This window comes from Westerdykella ornata, assembly GCF_010094085.1.
Source record: "Westerdykella ornata strain CBS 379.55 unplaced genomic scaffold EI97scaffold_8, whole genome shotgun sequence".
Classification (NCBI taxonomy): domain Eukaryota; kingdom Fungi; phylum Ascomycota; class Dothideomycetes; order Pleosporales; family Sporormiaceae; genus Westerdykella; species Westerdykella ornata.
Window position 1 is genome coordinate 666,459 of NW_022986858.1, and position 16,767 is coordinate 683,225.

The window sequence follows — 16,767 nt, forward strand, 5'->3', positions numbered from 1 at the left end:
ACGACGCTTTGGGCTAGGTGGGAGTTGGGTTGCTTGCATCGAACCGTCTTTCATAGTGTCATGGCGAGGTCATGTTAAGCATTTTCCCTGGAACTTGGCCTGTTTGTCCTGGTCTGGGCGCAATTACAACAGTATTATAAGCTGTACTGTGTACGTCATACCGTTAGCCGCTTATATAGAAATCGTCAGCTACTGTAGTACGTCCACTGTCTGTATAGCGAGGTGCACACGGCCTGACAACTGGAAGTCCTAGAGTGTATCGCTTATTCCGCTTGCTTCGATCTGATATACAACACCTGCCCATCCATCGGTATCTGACCCCCTAGAACTGCAAGATATAAAACAATGGTCAAGTAGCAGGATGTGCAAGAAAGGGAGCTTAGTAATGTCCCAACTACAGCTTCGCTTCTTCTTTTTGCTTAAGACGAACAAGGCCCTAGGTTATGTTAGCATCGCGACGCATATACAGAGGTACCTTAAAAACACTCACTTCCTGAACACAGGTAGCAATCAAAGTCCCGTGACGGGTGAATATCCTCTGGAAAACGAGGCCACGGCCATCGTCACTCCAAGGGGTCTCCATCTCCGTCATCATCCACTCATCGGCCCTGAAGCTTCTCGGGTTGTGGAAGTAAATGGTATGATCCAGGCTAACCATCATGCCAATCTCCGGTTTTTCGACAGCCTCGCCGTTCCTGAGGGCCCGAATGTGCTCAAGATCGGCCTCATCGACGTGCTTGAACCGCTTCAGCTTCTCCTCGTCCAGAACGAGCAGCTTTTTAAGCGTCTCCTCGTCAATGCTTGACTTTGAGTTGTCCTTCCTGAAAGCGGAGTACCTCCAGAGCTTGTGTGCGCGCGCAATGGTACCGACGAAGTAGCTATCGGACATGTAGGCTAGGGCGGAGAGATGGGCTTCATGGCCGCCTTCGGGCGATATGCGGCCGCGGGCTTTGATCCACTGTCTGCACTTCTTATCTTCGGGGTTCGGGGAATCGTCTAAAATCGTCAGCGACCCGTGGGAAGAGAGAGCACGTCAAGGCCGGCTCACTGTTGAAAATCTCAATCCGTTGACTCTGGAAAGGACCTGAAGGGGCGCCGCGGTCGTCCAGGTCGTCCATTCCCTCAACTGGCGGTGGCACTTCTGGCATTTTTACAGCATGCTGGACCAGCTGCTTGCCGCCACTGTTCTGTTTCACAAAGCTCAAGGTAGTAGTAAAGATGACCTTCCCTCTTTGCCTTGCCTGAACAGTTCGGGTCGCAAAAGACTTGCCCGATCGTACCCTTTCGACATGGTAAATGATGGGGATGTCTGAGTTGCCGGCGAGGACAAAGTAGCAGTGCATGGAATGGACGGTGAAGTCCTTGGGAATAGTCTTCTGAGCCGCGCTCAAGCACTGTGCAATGGCCGCACCGCCATAAATACCACGCGCACCTGGAGGATGCCACAACGGCCGAGTGTTGGTGAAGAGGTCGGAATCTATGTCAGATAGCTGGGTCAGCTCCAGGAGGTTCTCAATCTTCGAGTTTGCCGGATTGGCAGGCGGCGGGCGGATAAGGGTCGACATTGCAATGCAAAGTATTCACAGCGAGTCGAAGGAAAGAGTAGGTTGCTCAAACGCCAGCTGGGCGACCCACGCTGGGAATTATATATCCACGGTCGCGTATCTGATGGGTGGGTTGAGCCGAGGCATAACGGTTCTGTGCACGGGACTCGAACTGGTTAGATAGTTATTCACAGCGGCTGACATAAGCAGAGTCCGGCCAACCGCTGCGTCATAGTCGAGGTCCCTGGCGCCCGACTGCCCGGACGCTATCTGGATCTCTGCGAGAGTTCGAGAATTCCACATATCGAAAAAGGTGATCGCCCACTGTCTACTCGCAAGCTGACGGAGTGAAACCCTGCGATTGACAATCCCCTTCCGGCTCCGATCCCCTCGACCACCACCGCTCCATCCCGCTCACCAAACACGGACATGTCGCGCCCCACTATCATCGCACCAACGTCGAGTTTCCGGTAGATTCGCCTTCCCGATCTGCTATCATGGCCGAAACCAATCCAGAGCTGCAGGCGAAACTGCAAGCTCTTGAGCAGGAGCTGGCAGAGGGGGATATCACACAGAAAGGGTGGGTTCTTGCGGTCCCTTTTCATAGGTCGCATTTCTCTGGCGCGGGCTGCGCTAATAGTTCACTGGCAGCTACGAAAAGCGCAGAACGATTCTCCTCTCGCAGTACTTGAGTCCGGCGCAGGCCGCCCAGCTCCAGAATGAATTACGCAGTCAAGGACCCCTTCCCGAAGGCTCAGGGTCCCGAAATGCATCTCTCGCAGCTCTCTCCGGACGCACCGCTGGGCCCTCTTCAGACATCTCCCGCGGGGAATCCCCATATGGAAATTCGAATACCAGTACTGCGCAGAACTCGGAGTACATTGCATACCCGCCTAGCCAAGTTGGGCGCTTTCAAGAGAAGCAGCTTGGGATACCGGATGCTGCGCACCGTCGTGCTTCTCAAACCAGCGAGACCTTCCTCCCTCGGCCACAGAGTCCGGAATATAGACCTTACTCGCGCGATGGGACAATGATATCTACTAATTATGCTTTCAATCCTGAGGCGCACGCTGGCTACGACGGCCAATATGGAGCACCCGGGGACGCGACGAGACAGAGCACGATGCTAGACGCCCACCAGGGCTTTTTCTCCGATTTTACAGGACAGCAGATGCAGGATAATCCAGATATGTATGGCGGCCCTCACAGATATGGATCCGCAGATGCGTTTTCCCCGACCGCCGCGATGGCCCCGCCCATGATGTCGACAAGCGACATTGCCGGTGCAGCGGTTGTTGAACCTTTGTTGCCCTTGGAACCGCGCGACCTGCCATTCAATGTCTACGATCCCCATAATCCCAATCTCTTGATGTCCAAGTTTGATAATATTGGGGCTGTACTTCGCCATCGTGGCCGGACTCAGCCTCGACAGACTGCTTTCGAGGTGTTGGATTCCAAGGGGAAGGAAACGGCATCCATTACATGGGAGAAGGTCGCAAGCCGTGCCGAGAAAGTCGCAAAGGAGATGGCCAAGAGCAATCTGTATCGCGGCGACCGGGTGGCGCTAGTGTATCGGGATACCGAGATCATCGAATTCGTTGTTGCCTTGCTCGGTTGTTTCATCGCCGGAGTCGTGGCTGTGCCCATCAACAGCGTAGACGACTACCAGAAGATAATACTGCTCCTCTCCACGACCCAAGCTCGTCTTGCGCTTACGACGGATATCAATCTTAAGGGCTTCACACGGGATGTCAGCCAGGGTCGTTGGAAGTGGCCGAGCGGTGTCGAATGGTGGAAGACAAACGAGTTCGCTTCACGGAAGCATGATGACCACTCTCCGTTACAGGTACCGGAAGTCGCATACATTGAGTTTGCGCGAGCGCCAACGGGGGACCTTAGAGGTGTAGTCCTCAGCCACAGGACGATCATGCATCAGATGGCATGTATTAGTGCCATAATATCGACAATACCGACCGGGAACGAGGGTTCAGACACGTTCAGCCCAACGCTCCGTGATGAGAATGGGAACCTTATCAATCGACCTTCCAAGACCTCGTCTACCGAGACCATTCTCAGCTACCTAGATCCGCGTGAAAGTGGCGGCATGATTCTGGGAGTTCTATTTGCTGTCTATGGTGGACACACGACAGTATGGCTGGAGGCTAAGACTGTCGAAACCCCTGGGCTTTACGCCCATCTGATCTCCAAGTACAAGGCCACCATAATGGTCGCTGACTACCCCGGCCTAAAACGTGCTGCTTATAATTATCAGCAAGATCCCATGGCTACAAGGAACTTTAAGAAAGGCTCAGAGCCGAACTTTTCTTCAGTCAAGATCTGCTTCATTGATACCCTCACAGTAGATTGCGAGTTCCACGAGATATTAGGTGATAGGTGGCTAAGGCCAATGAGAAATCCTCGAGCACAAGAACTGATTGCGCCCATGCTATGTCTTCCTGAGCATGGTGGTATGATCATCTCTGTCAGAGACTGGCTAGGTGGCGAGGAACGCATGGGTTGCCCGTTGAGCATGCACGAAGCAGAGGAAGACGATGAAGAGGATAAGAAGTCCGAGGATCCTATCGTGAACAATGGCTATACCAGTCTCATTGGCGGCGGTGTAACCAAGAAGAACAAACAGAAAAAGAGCCGCGTCGAGTTGGCAGAGATTCTCTTGGATAAAGAGGCGCTTAAGATGAACGAGGTAGTTGTTGTTGCCACGGGAGAAGAGGTAAGGAAGCGCGCAAACGAGCCGGGAACGTTACGCGTTGGCGCCTTTGGATATCCTATTCCGGATGCGACACTTGCAATCGTAGATCCAGAAACGAGCCTTCTCTGTTCTCCGTATACAGTTGGCGAGATCTGGGTCGATTCACCTTCGCTTTCCGGCGGCTTTTGGCATCTCCCCAAACATACCGAGACTATATTCCATGCCAGACCCTATCGGTTTGTTGAAGGTAGTCCAACACCTCAACTGCTTGAGACGGGGATGGAATTCCTGCGCACGGGCTTGCTAGGCTTTATCGTCGACGGCAAAGTCTTCGTCCTTGGACTGTACGAAGACCGGATCCGGCAAAGGGTAGAGTGGGTGGAGCACGGCGTGTTCGAAGCTGAGCACCGTTACTTCTTCGTGCAGCACCTCGTTGTCACCATCATGAAGACCGTGCCAAAGATCTACGATTGGTGAGATTGTCTGATACGCTGAGTTGTTGTTGCATTGCTAACCTCACTAGCTCTGCCTTTGACGCACATGTTAATGGCGAATACCTTCCCATCATACTGATAGAGACGCAAGCGGCGTCCACTGCACCTACGAACCCGGGAGGACCTCCGAGGCAATTGGAAATACCCTTCCTGGACTCACTATCCGAACGGGTTATGGATGTACTATACAACGAGCACCATCTGCGGGTCTATTGTGTTATGATTACAGCACCTAACACTCTTCCTCGAATAGTCAAGAATGGTCGGCGGGAGATTGGAAACATGCTCTGCCGGAGAGAATTCGACAATGGCTCCTTACCCTGCGTGCACGTCAAATTCGGCGTGGAGCGGTCTGTTCAGAACATCGGATTGGGCGACGATCCGGTTGGCGGCATTTGGTCTCAAACAGCGTCCATGGCACGAGGTCAGCTCCTATTGATGCAGGACAAGCAGTACTCTGGAATAGACCCCCGTGAAGTCGTCATAGACGACCGCACGTCTACACCTCTCAACCAATTCTCGAACATCCACGACCTATTGCAGTGGCGTGTATTGCGACAGGCTGAGGAACTTGCATACTGCACTATTGATGGCCGTGGCAAGGAAGGCAAGGGTATCACCTGGAAGAAGTTCGACCTCAAGGTTGCTGGTGTCGCCATGTACCTGAGGAATAAAGTCAAAGTCAAGGAAGGAGATCGTCTCCTGCTGATGTACACCCATTCCGAGGACTTCGTGTACGCAGTACACGCATGTTTCTGCCTGGGCGCCGTTGCTATCCCGATGGCGCCCATTGATCAGAACAGACTGAACGAGGACGCACCGGCCTTGCTCCACATCATCGCGGACTTTGGCATCAAGGCGATATTGGTCAACCATGATGTTGACCATTTGTTGAAGGTGAAGCAGGTGTCACAGCATATCAAACAATCCGCAGCGATCCTCAAGGTTAATATACCTTCGACATATAACACCACCAAACCCCCTAAACAGTCGAGTGGATGCAGGGACTTGGGACTGAAGATGAAGCCGGCCTGGGTCCAGCCTGACAACCCGGTTTTGATTTGGGTTTATTGGACGCCGGACCAGAGGCGTATTGCCGTGCAGCTGGGCCATGATACCATCATGGCGCTTTGCAAGGTCCAGAAGCTGACCTGCCAGATGGTCAGCACGAGTCCTGTCGTCGGATGCGTGAGAAGCACAGTTGGCCTGGGTTTCATCCATACTTGCCTGATGGGCATCTTCCTCGCTGCACCAACGTACTTGGTTTCGCCTGTGGATTTCGCCCAGAATCCGAATCTCCTCTTCCAGACTCTGTCGAGGTATAAGATCAAGGATGCGTATGCTACAAGCCAAATGCTTGATCATGCTATTGCACATAATGCAGGCAAGGCTATGGCACTACATGAACTCAAAAATATCATGATTGCGACTGACGGACGCCCACGAGCTGACGTTTGTAAGTACTATGCTCTCAGGACTAAGCCATCATCTCACAACAGAGCAGATTCAAGAGTACGTGTGCACTTTGCACCGGCAAGGTTAGACCGCACGGCAATCAATACTGTCTACTCCCACGTCTTGAACCCAATGGTCGCATCACGGTCATACATGTGCATCGAACCCATCGAGCTGTATCTGGACATGAACGCCTTGCGCCGTGGTCTCGTCGTACCAGTCGATCCGGATACAGACCCGAATGCACTGCTCGTGCAGGAATCTGGAATGGTGCCCGTCAGCACGCAGATCTCCATTGTAAACCCAGAGACGAACCAACTTTGCCTCGTGGGCGAGTATGGCGAAATATGGGTGCAGTCGGAAGCTAATGCGCATGCATTCTACGGCTCCAAAGAACGCCTCGATGTCGAACGCTTTAATGGCAGGACAGTCGACGGTGACCCGAATGTGCGCTATGTGCGGACGGGAGACTTGGGTTTCTTGCACTATGTCACGCGACCCATTGGGCCGAATGGCGAGCCTATTGACATGCAAGTTCTTTTCGTGCTTGGCAGTATCGGCGATACCTTCGAAGTCAATGGACTTAATCATTTCTCTATTGACATTGAAACGTCGGTGGAGCGGTCTCACCGGAATATCGTCCCCGGTGGCTGGTATGTCATCCCGTATCCTCAATCTCTGTCGATATCAACTAATCATGTTTTTCTTACTACAGCGCCGTCTTCCAAGCCGGCGGCCTCGTCGTTGTAGTGGTCGAAGTCTTCCGCCGCAATTTCCTCGCCTCCATGGTTCCCGTAATCGTCAATGCCGTCCTCAACGAACACCAACTTGTCATCGACATCGTTTCCTTCGTTTACAAGGGAGACTTTCACCGCTCCCGCCTGGGCGAGAAGCAGCGCGGCAAAGTCCTTGCGGGATGGGTGACTCGCAAGATGCGCACAATTGCCCAGTACAGTATCCGCGATCCGAATGGCGGTGATAAGACGGGCGGTATTCAAGAGGTAGCAGAACCGGGGCCTGGCCGGACGGGTTCGGGGACGTTTACGAGAACGGGTGGGCCCGGAAGTGTCAAAGGCAGTCTCAAGGGGAGTTTGTTAGGAATGGCGACGACGCAGATGCAGAATTTGTCGTTGCAGACAGGACAGGGGGTGCCGCCACAGGAGTTTTCTGGGCAGCAGCAGTGGCAGCAACAGCAAGGAATGGGCGGGTTTGCGCCGCCTCCTGGGAACGTCGCTGAGATGCCGGGCCAGGGAATGGGATACCCGGAGTCGATTCCTGAGTATGCAGAGCTGCAAGCGTATGCGGAGGGAGAGGGAGATATGAGCCCTGGCCACAGAGACGAGAGCGACAATACGCCCACAGAGGCACCAAGGGGATCGTATCTTCCCAACCTGGCCGGTAGCGAGGTTACGGATTACAGTCCTGTCGGACACGGTGGCGTTTTCGACGACAACTTGTCGAATCAGCAGCAGCAGCAGCAACAACAACAACAACAACATCAGCAGTACGGCGCAGAAGGCTTATCGACGAGTCCCCTTCCAACAGTGTTAAGACCCGGCGTGGCTGATGATGGGACGGGGCCTCCAGAACCGAGGTATGCGAATAAGCCGTTTCTGGATGCTGAGGCACAGGCTGTGGGTGGTGCGAACTCGGGGTATGCGCCCTCGGGTGAAGATTGGCGGTTACCGTCTCAGGGGATGCAGCAAGGACAGCAGCAGCAGCAGCAGCAACAACAGCAACAACAACAAGGTTATCAACACCAAGAATACCAGTATCAAGGAGGGTATGCAGACCAGCAGCAAGAACAACCAGAGTCAAGTAGTGGTGGACCAGCAGCAGGAGGAGGCCTCAGAGTAACGAACCGCAACTCCGCGTCCACGGATACTAGCGTGGATTCGTGGGCCAGGGAGGCGATTATGCATATGAATCTTGCGGGGTCGGGGCCGGAGGAGATGAGGAGGTATGATGGGTAGTTTTCAGTATTGGAGATGGGGTTGCGTGGGAATGGTGGATGCATTGTTGGTGTTGCCTGCTTGGTGTTAGAGCATGTGTTTGTATCGAAGTGGGGAGATTCGAAAGCGTGTTTGGTTTGCTGGAAGATCGTTGTTGAGCGTGTTTGGCGTGGCTGAACGACTGGGTAGCGGAACGTTTTCTTTGCCTGACAGCTGGAGGTTGGTAGACCTGGAGCTCGCTTTTTCTCCTGGAGTGTACGGCTTTCTCTCCCCTTGAGCTTCACTTTCCGGGAGCTTTTGATTAACGAAAAACAAGCGCTTTGCTAGAGACGAATTAGGGGTTTTTTGAATAGGTATGAGGTAGTTCTAGTAGTATAGCATTATATAGGCATTTATATAAGGGTGGATGTGACATTATGACGGAAATGGAGCTCTGCCGGCTGCGGCATGAATTGCCGTATGATCTTGAATAAATTAGACACGCTAAGATCAAACAGCCGCAACAAAAGCTGCGAAACATCTGCTGTTGGTACTGTCAAGATGTATTTACATTGAAGCTAGATTCCCGATACGACAGACATTGTGACTACTAAGACAGGCCGGTCAGGCAGGCATTTCCTTTGTTGAACCCGCCCAAGAGTCTGCACGAGTAGACATTTCCTTTGTTGGACCTACTCATTTATCCTTTCGCTCCTGCCGTTTGGTCTACTAATCCCCTCCCTTCTAATCCTCTGCATCTAGCTCATCTCCCTGAATCATGTCACCTCGACAGTCCCGCGCTTCACTTCCGTTCACCGGCATACCCACTATATACAGGTCATGCCTCACAACTCCTCTTCATCCTCCGAATCGTCCTGGCTGGACGAGTCTCTGTCCGACCAGATCTTGGGGCTCACATCGGGAACCGCGTCTGAGAGGTTGTTTCCTTCATCCAGACCAACTACCGTCGATTCCTCCAGCTTGTTCTGTTCCAAAATGCGCTTCTTTTGGAGGAAGTCATGAAATAGCGGCTCGGCCCCATCTATTTTAGTCGAGGCCGTCCACACTCCGCTCTCCCTACTTGCCGGTAGCTGACGCACGAGCTGGTTGTACGCCGCCGTATAGTCCCGGCTGGCTGCTTGAAGTAGGCGAGTTGTCAACGCCTTGAGGTCCGGCTCATGCGGCTTCGGCATCGGGCCACAGAGTGGGACAACCACGGGAGGCTGCTCCAAGCCACGCTGAAGACAATACACCAACTGAGCAAAATCCTCCTCCCAATCCTCTTCAGAATCCAGTATATGATCAACCAGCCCCTCCTGATGCACCCACTGTGCGAAGAACAACTTTACTCTCTCCCCAACTTCAGGGTGTGTAAAGAGCCGATTCAAAACCTCCGGAGCGAAGTCTAGGGGTGGCGCGGCGCCTTGCATAGTCTGCAACCAGCGATGCATAACCATGTCGCGGATGTGGCCGACATTGAGCTCGGTTGCGAGAAGGTATAGCTCGACCAGTTCCTCCATGGTCCACTCAATACGACGGACGACTGGGAGCAGTTGGAGGTCTCCATTAGCCTTTCGTTGGCGGACCAGAGTATAGTGGTACTCAGGGAGGAGGGATTCACCTGTCCGGACGCGTAGGTACTGAGGCAAATCCTCCCTAGCTGTGTCGGTAGGAATATGGCAGTGTCGTAGTTGATTCTGCAGGCAGTCCGGAAGGCATACGGGGGCCTTGGCTTTCCCAGCCAGCTGCCGCGAGAGTACATGCTTTTGATGGGCCACACAGGCCGGAAGACACTCTGGCAGGTCGTCTTTGTCGATGGAAGGGTGGCAGCACTGTGCGAAGATTTCCACGATTGAGTTGCTATATCCTTGGACTTCAAGCGTGACGCCAATCCTCCTGTCGTAGATCAGCGCCATGTCGACGAAGTCAGAATTCGCCCGAATATCGTTCGAAAGCATGTCGACACTGCCGCATTTCAGTCCGTCGCTAGTCGTAACCTCGAAAGTGACCCGTTTTTCAAAGTCTTCCTTCGTGACAGGACCACCGTATTCAAAGTAGAACTCTGGTCTCGCGATCCCCCTCAGTTCCTTGGGAAGAATCTGTTCGCATACTGCGGCAGATTTCTTCAGGTGCTCGTCAACGTACCGTTTCTGGGGTACTGAGTCCTGGACCATCTCCTCATGCTCATTGATGGTAGGAGTTGTGACGCTGGTTTCCACATTTAGTTCAGCGGCGCCGAAAGCTTCGGCATCCTCCATCTGGTCGGATTCGGTGTCGCAGTCAGAGTCTTCTATGCTCTCCTCACTATCGGACTCCTCAGAGTCTTGAGGACCCAGGACATCTCCCAGCTGTTTGCCGATTGCGGTGCCTGCGGGCTGTCTGGGTGGTGGCTTCGTGGGCTGGGAAGACACACCCGACAGAGGCTGAGGACGCTGAGTGCCCTTTTGAGCTCCCTTTTTGGCTGGCTGTGTTTTTGCCACGTATGCAATCGTCTTAGGGTCCGGGTACGCAGGATCCCGTAGACGGTACTCCGCTATCTTCTGCCGGTACCGCTTCTCGCATGCGGCTGCTCCAATGGTCCTGCCAAACCGCTGATTGAAGAGGCTGGCGACTTCTGCCCATTTGAGGGGTGCGGTTGTGGTGGAAGTGGCCCCATAAGGATCTGGGACGATGTTGTCGTGAGCCTTAATTACGAACTCTACTTCCTCCCAGTTGGTTCTATCTGAGTTTGGCCCGGTGGAACTCTTTGCCCGCTTTGATGGTACTGAACTGTCATCAGCGCCAGCCTTCCTCTTGGGGGCCATTGTAATTGCTTTGATGAGTAGATTCACGGTCGGGAAGGGAGGCTTCGGTGTTGCGCTGAGTCGTTGGGTGTTGGTGCTAGTGTGGAAGGCGGGAGTTAAAGTGTAGAGTGCAAGTTAGCGAGAATCGCCTCTGAAAAAGGTTATAGGACGTGAAGAACTGGGAGACAGAAGACGCGGGAAGCAACCAGCGTGAGTTGCTTCTAAGTGTGGGTTGGGTGGTAGTCGGTTTGATGAAAGAGACTGGGAGAGTTGCAGAGCTGGACGAGAAGAACTTAAGTGTGACGCGCCGCGACCATGCGGCCGAGCCACAACAGTTGTGCGCGAACTGAGCGCACATGAAGCAAAACAATGTCACCGGATGGAAAATCGTTCAGCTACTCTGCCGCAAGTGCGATGAAAGTGCGGAAAGGTAGTGAATAGCCCACTCCCGGTACTCTTTCCACTCAGTGAAACAATCAGATGATTTCTCCCTGTCCACCGCGGGAAGGAAACATCGTACGAATGGCTCTGAAATAGACTTTGAGAATCTTTGAACCTCCAGATTAGCCCTGGTAACATTGTAGAGAAACGCATCGTTAACTTTCTTAGAGTCAGCACGCAAGTCTGTCAGGGGAACGCTGACACCGGTAGTCGTAAGATCGCCGTCAGTCACTGCATGGGCGGTCGCCCAGGTGTGAATTCTTTCTTTTCGACCGGACCGCACCGCCATAGTCGAAATAGTGATGTGAGCCAGCACTTCCTCAGCTCTTATAATGAGACCCGCACCGGGATTCTGATGGGTTTGAATAGCTTGTTATATATGGCAGATATTCTTGAGTAAAGCTGCTGAAAACACAAGGACTAATATAGATATAAACCCGGTCGCAACCGGATTGTCCTTTCCCTCGTGGGGGGATCTTTAAACAAGCGCGATTGTGTTGACGAATGGCCAGTCCGTTGCATTCGGTACGCCCATGTTCCCAATCGCATGACTTTCACCTTTTGATTGTCGCCTTCTGAACAATGTTCTTAGATGGTTATCGTGTTTTACGTGCTTGATACTGCAACTAATGTTGCATCGACCCTTGGTTACCTACTAAACGTCTACAGGAGCTTTTCGACTCTATAGATACAAACAGTGGCCCACAAGAGCGTGCGTTCTTGGGAGCACCAGGGTGACAACGAATTCAGCCTTCTTTTCTTGCATCGGTAAAGCGGATGTATTCATTACAGCAAACGAGATTAAGAAGTTCACGTTGAGATCATTGCACCCTTTCATTGAATCTGCAGCAGATTATGTCAGAGGTACGGATGCCCTAATTACAGTGTCTAAAAAAAGCACCATGATTCTGCGAAATTTGGATGATGAGCCACTGTCGGACTGGCGAGGCTGCCACAGTCTTTCCATTGTCAACTTTGTGCTCATCTTGTAGGTGGCCCTCCCGTGTGAACACCCAATTGTAGCCGCGGAGGCTTTGACATTGGCTGGAGGGCGGCTGAATATTGGTGATTGTGGTATTTTAGCAAAATCCTAAGTCAAGTCGATCCAACGAGATAAACATCACAAGTTACTGGTGCACCAAAGCATACTCGTTCTTGTATGAATTCTGATACTATGATAATACAGATCTAGCCCCGTGTACGCTGACTTTGAACTTTTTGGCCCGAACCTGGCAGCTAACCGCCAGTGTCGTTGCCGGTAAACATGATCCTAGGAGCAGGAGCAGTAACAGGATTTTACTGATCTCAGCCGTCTCCCTCCGCAGCCAAACGATTACCTTCTAGCTCTCTAGCCCTCCCAGCCGCTCATGTATTCGTTGTTGGAGCATGCGGCTCCTTTTATTTCCATCTTCTATCTCCCTCCGGTTCTCACTCATCCGCCACCTCGTCAGTGTCAGAACTGTCCTCATCCGAAGATCCGCAGTTGTCACATTTCATGACTTCATGTTTTCTGAGCTCCTTTTCAACGCCAGGATTGACATGCGTCAGGTATTCACCGCCTTCGTGGCCAAAAGTATTCGCAACAAAGCCGGGATCCTGGTCAGACCCCTCCATTTGCTGCAGATCGTCCTGCATCCTCGAGAATTCCCGAGCAAGTTCGTCTGCGTCCTCAATGTCAAAGACGGTGCGCAGTTTTGAGTGCTTATTCCCACGAAAGAGATCGTCTCTCAAATGAGCGTATACTCCGGCATAGTTACGGTGGGCTGTGTGTAGAGTCCGAGTCGCAGCGGCTTGAAGAGTTTTGTGGGCGCTTCGGACGACTCATATCCACGTTTTGAGACCCCTTCTGGGAACGTCAAAAGAACAAGCTCTATCTTACTGAAGCATTTGAAAAACCATGCAAAAATACGATCATTTGCAACAAGCACACCGAAATTGGTATGAAAATTCGTTATATATGAATGGCCAAATTTGTTGACATACTGCACCTATACCTACCCTCACGAACACGAAGATATAAGAGATAAGCTTCCAGCGCAAACGAGATTTCTCACCTTGACACTGCTTTTCCAAGCAAGCAGATTGTGCCAAACAATTGTGATAGAATCTTCGCGTGCGTTTGATCGAGATTGCCTTGCTCATATCCTTGACTCTTATTCATGACCTTCAAACAGCCTTGGAGAACGTTTTCCCCGTCGCTCGTGCTGTACCCTAAAGTTATGTGATTTACTGTTGTAAAGGTGTTATAGGAGGAACTGCAGGGTAATTCTCAAGCTCAACCTTTCCTAACAGCAAAAGTCTAGCCGTCCAAGTACACTAGACATCCTTCAAGCTAGATAACAAGGCGGTGTTTACGTATCTCCATCCTTTCATGTTTCGGTATTTGAGCGAGGCTAGATTTGAGTGATTTGCAGCCCATTCTATTCCACTTGAGACATCGGAGTTCGGGAATTTGGCACGGTCACACGGATGCTGGGACAGCTAATCTCTGAAGAAAGGCACAGGCAAGACGTAACAGTCACTGCGCAACATTGCCATTAGACGGAGAAGTCTTATGAAATGGGGTGAAATGAGGATATTCTATAGTTACACGCAATTTTACACCGTCACAGGGACCACTTTCGTGTTCGAACCCAACAGACTTCAAGCGTTGATCTATTTTCCGTCCATTAGCCTAACCTTGCATGGTTGTACCCTCGCAACCCCTTCTTTTATGGCTGCATGGATTCCGACATTTCCCCTAAACGCGCCTTCCTGTGTAATTAATCCTTCAGTCTTGAAAATGCATTCTGCGCCTCAAAGCCCTTCAGGGCTGCAATCTCCAAATTGCTCCGTAGCAGGTTTGATTTGATGAATCAATAATTGAAATCATCCACAGAGTCGGCACACCAGAGATCGACCTCATCTCCCCAGTCCTCGTCGTCTTCCGAATCCCTGACAGTGAAACAGTCATCTGATTGCATTCCGCTCGACCCGTTTCGGAGCTCATTGTCCGGTTCAATGTCTCCGAAAATTTCCCAAGCTCCATATGAGACACTAGTTTTTGCTCTCCCAGTCTCTAAATCTCGCTGTTGGTTTTGAAGCTCTTCGGCCAGTTGATCAGATCCCTTCACGTCCATGAGGGACTCGGACAGCCCCTTCTTTATGCCTGACATATACTGGCTTATTAGCTGATTGTAGGCTTCAGGGTAGTTGTGGCGGGCGGCGTGAAGAAGTCTGGTCGAGGTCCCTTTGAAGTCGGTTTCCTTCTGGCCTAGCACTGTCGCAAGATTTGCATGCGCGCTGCGGAGCCGTACGCACACTAGGCGCCCATTCTGGAGGTCATGCAGCATTGCTTTAAGGGTTTCGTTCAACTGTTCACCCGAATTGAGGATGGAGTCAGTAAGTCCTTGTTCATGAATCCCGTGCGCGATGAGCTTCTTAACGGAGGACTCGACGTCGGGTTGAGAGAAGAAGCGATTGAGCGATTCAAGCCCTACTTCTTGTGGCGGGAGAATACCGTCCATTATCAGCTCCCAGCGAAACCTGACCATCGCTCGTACATGGCGACTCTCGAACTGCGTTGCGACCAGGTATAGGTCAATGAGCTCATCCATGGTCCAATCCATGCGACGGACGATGGGGACCAGTGCCGAGGAACCGTCCTTCTGGCGCTGGCGTACCAGAGTATAATGGTACTCTGGAAGCGTGATATTTTGGAACGGGCTGCGCAGATAAGGCGGAAAGTCCTCTCTAGCGGTATTGCTGGGAATATGCGCATACCTTGCAATGTTCTGCGAGCAATCGGAAATACACGGTATGCGTGACGTTGGCTGTGACGGGGCGTGCTTCACCAATTCCTGCCATGTCTTGCAGACTGGTAGACAGTCCAGCAGCGTATCTTTTTCGACGGTGGCCGAGAGGCATTGCATGAAGAGCTCCAAGGTCGACTTCGAAAAGCCCTGAGATTCCAGGGTGACGCCGACAATCCTGTCGTGCCTCAATTCGGCCTCGATGACATCCGAGTTTGCTCGCAGTTCGCTGAGAGGTACATGCACACTTCCGCACCTGAGTCCGTTACTGCTCAGTATCTCGATGATACACCATTTCTCATAGTCCTCTTTCGTGACTGGGCCGCCGTACTCAAGATAGAAGTCAGGGTGGCCGATCCCTTTCGACTCTTCAGCAAAGGGTCCAACCCGCTTCTTTGGTGCTTTGTAACTGATAGTCCCGTGCGATGCTTGTGTCTCTGTAATCGCAATGCCGGTCTGAAAAACTGCCTGAGTGAGCCCTCCGTTCTTGTCGGCTTGGATAGCGAGTTGAGATGAATGTCCAGAGGAACGACTAGTTGAACCCTGTCCGTATGCAACTATTTGGCTTGTCTTCTGACTTCCTCCCTTTGTCTTAGAGCGCTTCGAGGCATAGATAATGTCAGAGCGCGCAGGGTAGTCTGGCCGTCTGAGGCGGTACTCCTCGATGTTCACGCGATATCGCTTCTCACAAGCAGGCCACCTCACTAGAGTTTTGGCCGTCTTCCCGAAATGGGCGTTGTAGCGACGGGCAACCTCTTCCCATGGTAGGGGCCCTGTGGTTGACGAACGTGGACCGAACGGGTTGGGAAGATTGTTGTCCCGCGTGTGGATGATGAATTCAATCTCGTCCCAGTTCTTGTTGTCCTCGTTCTTTGGATTCTTAGAACTCTTATCTATGGAAGCTGCAGCCGGCTTTACATTGCTTTTGCCAGTTGGAACGCGGGTCTTACCAGCGGCCTTCTTGGAGTTGGCATCTGTGAGACTGTTTCCCGATACGGTTGGCTGGTTTGCTGAAACCGAGGAATGAGACATTAAGGTAAGAGCTATTGCGGTTCCGGGCGCGATGGGTTGATCGGAGGATTCGATCTTCTTAGTCGGCATAATGCTTTCAGGCTCATCCCCCTTCTGCTTGGGTGTTTGGTCGGATGGTTTGAGCTTTTTACTCATAGGAGCGCTATCAGCCTCACCCACCTGCCGCTTGCGGCCCATGATGGGCGTGAAGGTGGCAGCTAAGCTGTGCTTTGTCGAAGTGGTCCAGAGGATAGCACTGGGAGGATAGAGGACTTGGATGCGGAAGGTGCTGCAGAAAAAAGGTATGTAGCAATATTACTGGAGATTGACGTTATGACGCAGGAAATTTGCAGCGAGGGCGTGTCCGTGTCGGTGGGTGGGGACGGGGGAAGATATATATGCTGGGGAGGAAGCGCGCAGCATAATGGTAGAAGAACTTCGACTCTGGCGCGTCGCAGACGCGTCTCCCGCGCCACACCAAGTCTCCAGAGCGACCACACCAGCAGCAAAATCAACGTCACGGAACTGCAGGCTCGACTGGGACATCCCGGAAATGCGGTAAAAGGGAGGGGGGTGGGTAGGAGGAAACCGCAGAATTCAGTGAATA

General features: G+C 52.2%; 4 protein-coding genes across 4 annotated transcripts; 1 reads left to right on the forward strand and 3 right to left on the reverse strand.

The window, feature by feature from the left end:
- Positions 1–116: 116 nt before the first annotated feature.
- On the reverse strand, positions 117–1,688 carry EI97DRAFT_432793 (Thioesterase/thiol ester dehydrase-isomerase). Its single transcript, XM_033798243.1, has 3 exons — positions 1,049–1,688; positions 491–996; positions 117–436 (listed from the first exon to the last, which is right to left on the reverse strand). The coding sequence occupies exons 1-3, from the start codon at positions 1,563–1,565 to the stop codon at positions 395–397; spliced, it is 1,065 nt and encodes a 354-aa protein (XP_033654731.1). The 5' UTR covers positions 1,566–1,688; the 3' UTR covers positions 117–394.
- A 120-nt stretch (positions 1,689–1,808) lies between these two features.
- On the forward strand, positions 1,809–8,638 carry EI97DRAFT_432794 (acetyl-CoA synthetase-like protein). The gene is made up of 5 exons (XM_033798244.1): positions 1,809–2,124; positions 2,196–4,727; positions 4,778–6,204; positions 6,253–6,856; positions 6,919–8,638. The coding sequence occupies exons 1-5, from the start codon at positions 2,042–2,044 to the stop codon at positions 8,174–8,176; spliced, it is 5,904 nt and encodes a 1,967-aa protein (XP_033654732.1). The 5' UTR covers positions 1,809–2,041; the 3' UTR covers positions 8,177–8,638.
- A 341-nt stretch (positions 8,639–8,979) lies between these two features.
- EI97DRAFT_441939 (uncharacterized protein) lies at positions 8,980–10,938 on the reverse strand (the record flags this gene model as incomplete). The annotated part of the gene is made up of 1 exon (XM_033799728.1): positions 8,980–10,938. The coding sequence occupies one exon, from the start codon at positions 10,936–10,938 to the stop codon at positions 8,980–8,982; it is 1,959 nt and encodes a 652-aa protein (XP_033654733.1).
- Positions 10,939–14,213: 3,275 nt separating this feature from the next.
- EI97DRAFT_457903 (uncharacterized protein) lies at positions 14,214–16,358 on the reverse strand (the record flags this gene model as incomplete). Its single annotated transcript, XM_033800860.1, has 1 exon — positions 14,214–16,358. One exon carries the CDS (start codon positions 16,356–16,358, stop codon positions 14,214–14,216), a length of 2,145 nt encoding a protein of 714 aa, XP_033654734.1.
- Positions 16,359–16,767: the final 409 nt, after the last annotated feature.